This window comes from Cetorhinus maximus, chromosome 30 (genome assembly GCF_964194155.1).
Source record: "Cetorhinus maximus chromosome 30, sCetMax3.hap1.1, whole genome shotgun sequence".
Classification (NCBI taxonomy): Eukaryota; Metazoa; Chordata; class Chondrichthyes; order Lamniformes; family Cetorhinidae; genus Cetorhinus; species Cetorhinus maximus.
The window spans coordinates 334,386-346,982 of NC_135908.1; the positions used below are offsets into that span (position 1 = coordinate 334,386).

General features: G+C 42.7%; 1 protein-coding gene across 1 annotated transcript in view; it reads left to right on the plus strand.

The window, feature by feature from the left end:
- LOC144669923 (potassium/sodium hyperpolarization-activated cyclic nucleotide-gated channel 4-like) overlaps nt 1-1,732 on the plus strand; it is a 317,118-nt gene extending 315,386 nt beyond the window's left edge. The window contains exon 8 of the mRNA XM_078532206.1: nt 141-1,732. Within this exon, the coding sequence (XP_078388332.1) occupies nt 141-1,732 (1,592 nt within the window). The remainder of the gene's footprint in view (nt 1-140) is intronic.
- Nucleotides 1,733-12,597: the final 10,865 nt, after the last annotated feature.

Sequence of the window (12,597 nt, forward strand, 5' to 3'; positions counted from 1 at the left end):
GCCCAATGTTTACAGAGTTTACACGTTACGTAAAAAAAATCCTCTTCAACTTCAACTCTAGTGCTTTGGGCCAATCACCTTGAATGGTTTAAATTGCCTTAAATAATCTCCTAACGTGTTCCCACTTGGTGTTTCTGCAGGCAAGAAAAACTCTATACTGCTCCATAAAGTGCAGCATGACCTGAACTCTGGTGCCTTGAACTATCAGGAGAATGAGATAATCCAGCAGATTGTACAACACGACAGGGAGATGGCACAGAACATCCAAAATAATCCAGTGCCCACGGTTTCCACACCAGCACCAGTCATCTGGACACCACTGGTTCAAGCCCCACTGCAAGCAGCAGCAGCGACCACATCTGTGGCAATCGCACTCACACATCACCACCCACGCCTGCGCGGGAGTATGTTCCCGTCTCCGGTGTCCATTCTAAATTCACTGGGACAGCAAGGCAGTCAAACACCAAGGCAGTTGAAGCGGATGCAATATTCTGCTCCGACCACAGGCCCCTCGTCAATGGGCTCCCCGTCCAGTACAGCATCCCAGTTACAGACTCCCTGTGCAGAATCTCCCTCAGCCACTCTCTTTCAGACCCACCAGCTCAAAAGCGGGTCCGCGTCCAGCAGCTTGAGTCAGCTCCAGCAGCTCGCAACCAGCTCTCCCACCGCGAGCTCAGCGCCTGCTCATTCTGGTGCAACTTCAACTAGTTTGAGTCAAATTCAGCCATCCAGAGCAAGCTCACCTGCATCCAGCCTTGGCCAACTCCAACAGTTTTTGAGCAACTCGCCTGTATCTGGTGTCCAACCGTCTTCCCTAGGATCATCCTCCCCTATCTTCACGCGTCTCCACCAACCTTCATCTAGTCCAACCGCCAGTGGCTTTAGCCAATTCCAATTCACTGCCAAATCACCTCAGGTGAGCACTGGTCACCTTCAGTTTCCAGGCAGTGCCCAATCAGTGGGACTGAGGCAGTTCCCGCACCTATCACCCAGCTCTCCCTCCGCTGGTCAAGTTGGAACAGGTTCCCCTTCATCCAGCACAAGTCCCCTCCCTCAAGCAGCTTCAAGCTCCCCATTGGCGTGCTTTCAAATGCCACAAATTGGACGAGGACAGCAGCCATGCTCTGTGATCCAAATTCAACCAGAAAAACTCTGCTACTCATCAGCTGCTGTGTCACCGCTACATTCAGTTGCTTCTCTGTCCTGCACCCTTAATGCTCCAAGTCCTCCAGTTCAAAGTCCAGTGAGTAAAAGAACATTTCAATGTGTCTCGCCTGATACACCAGGCTCCCACTCTCCTATCCTGATGCCACAAACCCCTACAGCCCTTCAGCAGATCATTACTCTAAAAAGTACGCAGCCATTGCCAATTGGACACTTCACGCAGGACATTAAGGTAATCTCTGCCTCTCAGCCATCCTTGCCCCAAGAGTTGGCGCAAGCAACGCATCGAAGCAGTCCTTCCTCAGTAAGAGAGCCTGTGGGCAGTGGGATCACCTTTTCTAGACCCAGGGGCCTGAGCAAACCTTGCGGCTCCATTCCTGAGCGTATGACTCTACCTGGACAGATGTCGTCAGGCTCTTTACCTCAACCACAAGGACAAGTCCCTGGAGCATCTGCTGCTACTTTTCCAACCCCATTATCTAAAGACGAAACTGTTCCTCGGAAGGGATCAGTAACCTTTGAAACTGATTTAGAACCTGTCCGGTCTAAGCTCCCTTCCAACTTGTGAGGTTATACGAAGACCTAACAGGTCACAAATAATCAAGTTTATTATATATATAATTCTCTTTTCTCCTGTATAACTGTGATTTTTTTTTTAGATAACCAGTTATTCTAGAGCTATAGTTTTGTGTCACATTATTTTATAAATTTTCATACAAAGGAACAGATAACTGTTTAAAACTGCTGCAGATAAACATAGTTCAGCCTCTTTTGCAGTATTAGAATTAATAGCAAAATGATATAAGGACACTAAAATGTAATTTTTTGAAGAAGAAAACATATTTAACGACTCTTGAAGCTTCATTAAAGGTCAGAAACAATCTAGTACCAACAAATAGTCCAGTAATGCATCCAGGGTCAGAACTGAAGTTGGGTGAAGTTGAATTGATGTACCTACCACTGTACACTACTAGATATACATGAGTGGGAGAAACCTTTGCTCTCAGGTATTTAGAGTTGACAAAATGTTCTGGGCTGCAATGTTAATTGATATTCAACCTTTATATTAAATAGGGTCAAGGTTTCGGAGAAGCTTCTCGTGACATGATGCTGATGTGTCCTGTATAGGGGTAGGCGTCAACTCAAGGAAAGTCAAATATAATTTTCAAATGTTAAAATTGGGAATTTGAACCTAAGTGTCCTCACTGGGAGATCCTTTACATGAGACACTTGTTAAAAGCAACTTTTTCTCTTTACATCCCGTCAACACAACGTGCATTGATATAGCGCCTTTCAACATCCCAAGGTGTTTCACAGAAGCAGTATCAAACAAAATTCGACACTGACCAACCTAAGGAGATATTAGGACAGGTAACCAAAAGATTGGTCAAAGAGGCTTTGATGATGAGATCGTAAGAGTTAGTAGCAAGAGTAGGCCATTCAGCCCATCAAGGCTGCTCCATCATTTGATAAGATCATGGCTGATCTGATTGTGGTCTTAACTCCATTTTCCTGCCTGTCCTCTTTAACTTCCTTGTCATTCAAAACTCCATTTAACTCCACTTTGAATATATTCGATGACCCAGCCTTCACTGCTGTTTGGGAAAGAGAATTCCAAAGACTAATAACCCCTGAGAGAAGAAGCTCCTCCTCATCTTCAGCTTAAATGGGAGACCCGTTATTTTTAAACTGTGCCCTCTAGTTCTAGTTCCCCCCATGTGAGGAAACATCCTCTCAGCATCAACCCAGTCAAGTCCCCTCAGAACCTTATTTGTTTCAGATAGATCATCACTCATCCTTCCAAACTCCAATGAGTGTAGGCCCAACTTGCTCAACCTTTCTTCATAAGCCAACCCCTTCATCCCAGGAATCAGTCCAGTGATCCTTCTCTGAACTCCTTTCAATGCAAGTATATCCCTCCTTAAGTAAGGAGACCAAAACGACACAGCACTCTAGGTGTGGTCTCGCCAATACCTTGTAGTGTTGTAGCAAGACTTCCCTACTCCATCCTCCTTGCAACAAAGGACAAGATTCAATTTACCTTCCTAATTACTTAGTGTACCTGCATACTAACTTTTAGTGATTCGTGTACAACCTCACATTTTCCCACATTATACTCCATTTGCTAATTTTCTGCCCACTCACTTAACCTATCTATATCCTTTGCTGACTCTTTGTATCTTCCTCACAATTTGTTTTCCTACCTATATTTGTATCATCAGCAAATTTAGGCTACAGTACAGTCTGTCCCTTCATCTATGTCATTAATATAGATCATACATAATTGAGACCCCAACACTGATCCCTGCAGCACTCCACTAGTTGTGGTTTGCTAACTTGAAAATGACCCATTTACCTGGATTATGTTTCTTGTTAGCCAGCTAGTACTCTATTCATGCTAATATATCACCCCCCAACACCAAGAGTTCTTATCTTGTGCAGTAACCTTTTATATGGCACCTTATTGTATGCCTTTTGGAAATCCAAATACATCACATCTATAGGTTCCCCTTTATTCACCCTGTTTGTTACATCCTCAAAGGACACTCTGATAAATTTGTCAAACACACAATTTCCCTTTCATAAAACCATGTTGACTCTGCCTGATTGTATTAGGATTTTCTCAATATTCTTCTACTACCTCCTTAACAATGGATTGAAGAAGTTTCCCAATGACAGGTGTTAGGCTAGCCTCCTATAGTTTCCTGCTTTCTGTCTCCCTCTTTTTTTGAGTAGTGGTGTTACATTTGTTGCTTTCTAATCTGCTGGGACCTTTCCAGAACCTAGGAAATCTTGGAAGATTACATCCAATGTATCCACTGTCTCTGCAGCCACTTCCTTTAAGATCTTATAGGAAAGGCCATCAGGTGCAGGGGGCTTGTCAGCCTTTAGTCCCATTAGTTTACCTCCAGTGATCAAGATTATTTTAAGTTCCTCCCTCCCTTTTGTCTCTTGATGTTCTACTAGATGGGCTGGTAAGATGGGCAAAGCAGTGGCAAATGGACACAATGAATGGTAGGACCCTAGGAAGTACAGAGGATCAGAGGGACCTTGGTGTACATGTCCCTAGATCCTTGAAGGCAGCAGCACAGGTAGATAAGGTGGTTAAGAAGTGTCTTTGACTGTGAAGGCAGATACAAAATATTTGTTCAAAGTCTCTGCCATTTCCTTGCTTCCTGTTATTAATTCTACAGTCTCATCCTGAGGGACCAACAACTATTTTCCTTTTTCTACTTGTAGAAGTTTTTACTGTCTGTTTTTATATTTCTTGTTAGTTTTCTCTCACCCTCCAATTTCTTTGTCTTCTTGTTTTTTAGTCATCGTTTGCTGATTTCCAAACCTTTCCCAATCTTCTGGCCTACCACTAATATTTACATCATTGTACATCCTTTTTTCAATTTGATGCCTTCCTTAACTCCCTTAGTTAGCCATGGCTAATGATAACCAGAGTGTGACAGGAATGGGCAGAGTGTGCAAACATAAAGGTGCATCAGCAAATAAAGTCAAAGTAGAGAAAAGATAGAGGCTGGGATTTTCCAGCCCCATCATTGTGGCACCCCTTCTCGTAGTGTTTTTCTTTCTCAATGGAATATATCTTGGCTGAAAGTTATGAAGTATCTCCTTAAATGTCTATCACTGGTTCTCTACTATCTTATCTTTTGACCTATTTTTCCCATTCCACTTTAGCCAACTCTGTTTTCACGCTCTTGTAATTGCCTTTATTTAAGCTTAAGACACAAGTTTCAGACCCAAATTTCTCATCCTCATACTGAGTGTGAAATTCTGTCATGTTATGATCACTCTTACCTGGAGGATCTTGTACTATGAGGTCATCAATTAATCCTGGCTCATTATACATGACCAAGTTTAAAATATCCAGTTGCCAGGTTGGTTCCAGAATGCATTGTTCTAAGAAACTGTACCAAATACATTCTACACTCATCCTCTAGGCTATTTTTGCAAATTTAATTCATCCAACCTATATGAAGATGAAAATTTCCCACTATTATTACAGTGCTTTCTTACAAGCCCCTATTATTTCTTGATTTATACTGTACTCTATACAACAGTATAGCTACTGTTTGGGGGATCTATAAACCACTCCCATGAGTGACTCCTTTGCTTTTTCTTATCTCCACCCAAACTGATTCTACATCTTGATCCTCCGAGCAAGATCATTTCTCACTACTGTACTGATCTCATCCTTCATTAACAGAGCTACCCCACCTCCTTTTCCTTTCTTCCTGCCCTTCCAAAATGTTGATAACCCATGAATATTCAGTTCCCAGCAGTGGTCACTTTGCAACCAAATCTCTCTAATGTCATGTCATGCTCATTTATTTCTATTTTTGCTGTCAATCCATCCATCTTGTTATGAATGCTGGGTGGGGTTTTCTGCCACCACCAGCCACCAAGATCGTCCGCTCCTGTTGAAAGTCAATGGACTGTTGGCTGTGCTGCTGAATCTCCCATGGCGGGTCCCACCACGACAGGACCAGAAAATCCCAGCCTCTATCTGACTTTATTTGCCGCTACACTCTTTTGTTTGCACACTCTGCCCCTTCCTGTCAGTCTGGTTTCCATTACCCATATTGCTACCCTGCACTATTGCCTTGTCCTTTCCCTTTAACGTTTTGCATCTTCCCTCGCATGAACTGTCCCCCATCAGTTTCTGGAGGCTGAAAATAAAGGTATAAAAAGCAGCACTCCCTTCCGTCTCTGCATCAAACTCCCAAGTTAGCACTCATGCCTCATTGCACTCAGCCCTTGTCACACTCTGTGCTCCCAATCTATACATTATAATTTTGATGAGTGTCTTAAAGGAAGTGAGGGTTGACTGCAGCTCGGTATGCCACACAGCTAACAATGAGCTTTCCCTCAGAAACTGAAATCTGGGAACCTTGGTCAACCTCACTACAGAATGCAATGTAAAAAGGGTGTGCACTAACACTGAGACAATGCAGGACTGCAAGGTAAGTTCAAACATAGCATGGTTGTCACTGCCAAAGAAGCTACAAAGTATTCTATCTTATTCCTTACACATAAGCTGCAGCTTATGGAAAGCAAATTCTTCATAGGAAATATATATATATATATATATGTGGATATTCCTTTAGCAGAATGACTCTTGGAATTTTTCAGTGAATTTGTTCAATGAAGTATCTATTAAATGTGGACAGACTATACCAAACACTCCCCAAATGATGTGTAAACATCCTACTAAGTAAGATTATAAAATATCAGAGAAACCGTAGATAGGGTTAAGTACCTCTCTCAGTGGCTTAGATGCTTAATTCGTGGCTCAGTATTACGCTGAACTGTATAGCTTGTAATTATCCATGTTCAATCCCCAGTCTAGAGTGAGTTAACTGATCGTGGTCAAGGGAACCGTTCAGGTGTTTATAAATATCATCAGTGCCCTTGGACTATGATAAAAAGATTAGACAGGGATCCTTCTCCTTGGTCTCTATCCAGTATATCCCCTCGGTATGTGCCACATGTAAATAGCAGGTGAGAGAAGAATCAGGCTTAGCTGTGAGATTTCTATATTAAAATAGCCTGTGCGTGCTCACTGTCTAGGCTGAAATATGAAGATTAATCATTTTGGTAAGGTCCAGGAATATGGTGAGTGTCGATGGAGCCATTAAGTATTTGCCTTCAGGGAAGCATGTTGGAGGGCTCAACAATTTTCAAGATGATCTATTTTGTTGATGAAATGCAAAAAACATTTTGTCACTTATTTTAAACTACAGAGATGTCTGTGAACAAGCAAAGGGGAATAAATAAGGGCTCATAATCAATATTAGAGGAGGAGAACAATTTTAAAAGAAGGTCTGTCAGAAGGACAGATGTGAGGTATGAGGGGTTTCATTTCAACTCTGCTGCAGTTCAGCAAAGTTCCTGTTTGCTCTGTCCTAATACATTTGTGGACCTATCTATTTTAAACCGGTCAACAAAGGCATTACAGTAGCACAGGAGGGAACCCAGTGCTCAGAAACAGCAAAGGGAAATGTGACTGCTAAATCTTGAATCTAATTACGGAATTATTGTAAGATCTTCCCATGCATAGGCATGTTGGGTGGGTGAAGAAGAAAATAACTAAGCTGGCAGAGCCTAAAATACCACCAACTCGTTGAATTGAGAAGGAGAAGCGAGCAGACCAGATAAGGGAAAGATGAACTATTTTGTTTTTTTTTCCCCATTTGAGGAATGGGAGTTTCCAATTTTGTTTGCAGGGGTTTTGCCTGTTGATGTCATGGATCTGCATTAGATGGTCAATGGTGAGTACACTTCTATTAATGTTAGTTCTCAAAATGTGGGTGTCACTGGCAATTTATTACCCAATCCTTAGTTGCCTATGATGCAATTGAGTGGCTTGTTAGGCTACTTCAGAGAGCAGTTAAGAGCCAACCACATTGATGTGGAACTGGAGTCACATATAGACCAGATGCCAGGTAAAGATGGCAGGCATAATATCCCTCTAGGACATTAGTGAATCAGTTGGATTTTTATGGCAATCTGCCGGTTTATGGTCACTTTTACTTGTACATAGTTTCAATACTTGTTTTTAAGCAGAATTCAAATTCTGATGTGGGATTTGAACTTCAGTTCTCTGGATTTCTAGTTCAGTAACATAACCACTATATGGCCATATCTGGCTGTGGTCAACTAAAGAGAAAAATGACATTAGTAAAGCAACACCACGTGAAATTTGCTTGAAATAATAGCCAAAACTTCAAAGCGTCTGGTTGTACATGTCTATGTATAGATTTTCATCATTGACCTCGGGCTGAGACCATTTGCTGTAAGGTTAGAGTGACACGCGACCGTTTGACTTCTTATTCTAGATGACCCAGACATTCTTAATGACTTGAAAAATATTTAGATCATCGAAAACAAGAAATCAAACCCAACACAACCAGAATTTTTTATTATTATTCGTTCATGGGGTGTGAACATCACTGGCAAGGCCGGCATTTATTGTCCATCCCAGATTGCCTTTGAGAAGGTGGTGGTGGTGAGTCGCCTTCTTGAACCACTGCAGTCCATGTGGTAAAGTTGTACCCAGTGTGCTATTAGGGAGGAACTTCCTATCCCAAAATGATGGATTGCAGCCCACAAGAAAGAAATTCCCAAAAAGATGTCAGGTTCTCTCACGATGTTTTCAGATAGCCAATCTTTCATATCACAAACAATCATCACATAGACCAGTCACCCATCATTAACCCACTACTCTGATGTGAACTCCCCAATGTAGTACTTGAAGAATTGTTCTGTCCAACTCATTGGGTTAGATATGTCATACTATACTGCAACCTCTCCAGTCCGGAATGCTTGGGACCAAGTCATTTCTTGATTTTGGAATTTTCTGGATTATAGAATGACATTAGAATGCCTAACCACTAGTGTGAGAACCAGAAACACTGTAGATATATTTACTAAAACATAAAAGTGATGAAACATTATAAAACAGTAATAAGAATTAATTCACATCCAAATATCATTTCTTCCATGTTTCTGCTCCCAAAGTACTGCGCTAAAATGATGCCAAAGACATTGAGCTGATTCCATACACTGCTTTATTTGACCAATAGCTGGATACCTGCTTCGCTTTCTCCAAAATTGTTCTTCTAAAAACATTGTACCCCACAATACGAAACATTAATTATCTTTACCGAGCCCATACCTTCTGGATTTGTTGCAACGCCTGAAGTATTGAGTGGCAAGTCAGTGAGTTGCTCAAAAAAACTCCCAGACAACTGGTGTTTCCAAATGATAGATTTCTGGAATGGAGAGAATACTGTGTATTGTCTGTTTATCAGAGCCCTAAGAAGGAAAATGCTACACTGAAGAAATAATGTAAAGTTTCTCATTTTATTTTGAAATACAAGCAAGGAGGATTTTTTAAAATTCAAACTTACGCACTGGAGAATTAGAAAATAGTGGCGCAAATTTGTATCCTGCCACATTAACCTCACATCAAATGATCCCACACAAGAGGCCGTGGGAAAGAGCCTGTCTGCACATATATGTGTGTAGGCACACACTGCGTGATAGGGAAAAGGCTTCAAAGTCATACTTACTACCAGCAGATCTCACGTTGTGTTGGTCACAGTGACCCAGAAGATGCACTCTTTTATAATGAATAATAGCCGGGATTTTCTGGCCCTGTCATGTGGGAAACTCAGCAGCCCAGCCAACAGTCCAATGATTTCCAGTGGGACTGGACAATCCCAGCGGCGTGTGGGGCTAGAAAATCCCACCCAATATTATCAATGAAGTACGATGGGGAAAACGTGATGCTTTCAGGTCGTGTGCTCTGTGTGTTTGGTTGATATTGTTATCCTGGAAGAATTGTTAAGATGGACAATGTTTGAAAGATATGGAAAGAAAGTAGTGGTTTATTTTGTAGTAAAATCATGTTGTTAGTTGGCAGCTGATTCTACCTTTTATGGATATTTGGCTAGGCTTACTGTTGCTAAATGTTATAACTTCATTCCTACTGAAAACTGTATTTAACCCAACGTCAACTCCCTTTGTCTGACTTGCAATTAGCCTGCATCAACAAGACAGCGAAATTCCAGTGTAGGAATCCAATGGGTTAATCTTGGCCCCAAAGGGTAAATACAGAGAATGTAACATGTTACAGCTGCAAAGATTTGATTTTCCTCGGATGGAGTGGAGATGGATTGCCTGAGCAATGCCAGGGAGCCCAACTTTGTTAGATGTGATCAGAGAAGTGTCGCAGTGACCAGTGAATGTGGAGTGTACAGTTACTACACTCTCAACTCACACTTTAATTTGTATGACAACCAAAGTAGAACTGCAGCATTGAAGGGGGAATCTTTGTGTTACATGTAATTGGTTTATGCCTCTCATGGGGTAGGAGATGAGGTAACATAAGGATCAGTTTCTTAATAACTAGTGACAAACATTAAGGTCAGGGTTTTCTGGCCCTGCCCACCACAGGACTGGAAATTCCTGCCCAAAGGCAATGGACTTTTGGCTGGACCATCATATTTTCAGTGACACCTGCAACGATTCCCGCCATGGATGGGACCGGCAAATCCCGGCCCCATTATCTGATATAATTAAGGAGGTTCAGTTAACCTAAACTAAAATACTCCACAATTGCTGTATTTCCCAATTCCCATGTAACCAGCACAAGCCATTTGCAATTAAAAACTACCTGCACAGCCTCAGTCATCCCCACACCTCACTGTCCTCACATAGGCCAGGATTTTCCAGCCCTGACACCGATGGGCATGGTCACAGGTAGAATGGGAAAATGTGGAGAGCTGTTCGGCTCAGTTGGTGAAACAGCCACTAATTGTTCCATTTCTACCATATAACATTTCATAAAATCTGCAACACATAGAGGCACAATTCGGTTCATTATGCCTGCACTGAATTATAAAACTGCTTATCTGACAACTAGTACTGGATGAGCAGAATTTTCTCTAATTAGCTATTGGGAAGACTGACGCCATTGTTTACAGTCCCCACCCCAAACTCCATTCCCTAGCTACCGAGTCCCTTGACAACAGCCTGACATTAAACCAGCATGTTCACAACTTTGGGTGTTACATTTGATTGTGAGTTGATTTTTCAACCTCATTTTTGTGTCTTCCCAAAGACCACCTGTTTCCACCTCAGCAACATTGCCCAACTCCACCGTGTCTCAGCTGTTTTGTGGTTGAAACTCTCATTCATACCTTCATTACCCTAGACTCAACTATTCCAACGCACTCCTGACTGGCCTCCTACATTCTACCTTGTGTAAACTTGAGGTCATCCAAAACTCTATGCCCGTGTCTTAATTCACAGCATCTCCCATCATGTCTATGCTCAATGACCTACGTTGGCTCCCAGTCAACCAACATCTTGGTTTTAGAATTCTCATCCTCGTTTTTAAATCCTTCTATGACCTCGTCCCCCTCCCTATCTCTGTAATCTCCTCCAGCCCCACAACCCTTTGAGATATGGGCACTCCTCTAATTCTGGCCTCTTGTGTACCTTTGTTTTTATTGACTCCGCCATTGGTGGGTGTGCCTTCAGTTCCCTGGAATACCCTCCCTCCACCTCTCCACCTCTCTACCTTGCTTTCCTCCTTTAAGATGCTCCTGAAAACCTACTTCTTTGTCCAAACTTTCAGTCAGTTGACTTAATATCTACTTATGTGGCTCGGTGTCATACTTGGTTTTATGACGCTCCTGTGAAGCGCCTTGGGAGGTTTCATTGGTTAAAGGAGCTATATAAATATAAGTTGTTGTTGAAAGAGCTATCCAATTAGTTCTACTCACCCAGTTTTTTCTCCATTATGCTGCAATTCTTCCTTTTCAAGTGTACATCCAATTCCCATTTGAAAATTACTATTAAATCTGTTACTGCCACCTTTCAGGCAGTGCATTTCAGGTCATAGCAACTCAATGCATAAAAATCTCCTCACCTCCCTCCACCCTTAGTTCATTTACCAACGACCTTACATTTTGCACTAGATTCTTGCAGAAGGTGACTTTTGTGGGTATTAAATGATGGAATTGTTGTACATGTTTTAAAAGCTTCAGGAGATGTTCAGGACTGGTGCAGGTCAGACTGAGCCTCTTGGTTACAGTAGACAGATGACCCTTTGTAGGCCGTTCATGTGTGGCATCTATTGGGTATTGATGTAAATGAAGTTTCAGGGATTAAGACGTAGTCATCTTGTTGCATAGACCAAATTTCTATTCCCATGAATATAGATTAACTGGTTATTAAGTTGATGTGTTTAAGATGATTAAAGGAGCTGATAGAGAAGTTAGAGAGAAACTATGGGGCGGATTTTATGGAGGTGACATGGCTCTCAGCTGTTGACTGGGGAGCTGACGAGAGAGACATGATGCGTCTGTCCGGGAAGGCCCACCAGTATTATGTGGCAGTCAGTCAGGTCAGAGGTCGCTGGCGGCCTTCCATAGAATCAGGACCCGTCCGCTGAGAGCTGCCAGCCAATCAGAAGTCGGCAGCCCTTTTGCTCATTAGAGCCACTAGGAAGTGGGTGGCTGCTGTCGGAATGACACCCACCAGAGGCGGAGGATCGTGGAGCGACCCAGGCCAGACGTAGGTGATGGCGGGAGGGGTTTCGCGGGATTGGGGTCATGTGTGAAGGAGGTGCAGGGGTTTGGCAACAAGGGCAGTGGGATGGCCCTCAGTGCATGTCACCTCCCACTTTCCCCCTGCCACCACTTCCTGATGCCAGATCCCTCGATTCTCAATCAGGCACTGAGTGCCTCTGAAAGAGGGGATCCCCCCTTGGAGATCACCAGCAATCTGCACAGGTTTGCTTGTTGTGCCCCCTGCATGATGACAGGCCCACCCACCACTAGGTTAATACTAGCGGCAGCAGGAAGTGGCCCTTAACTGGGCATTAATACCCTCTTAAGAACCTCAATTGGT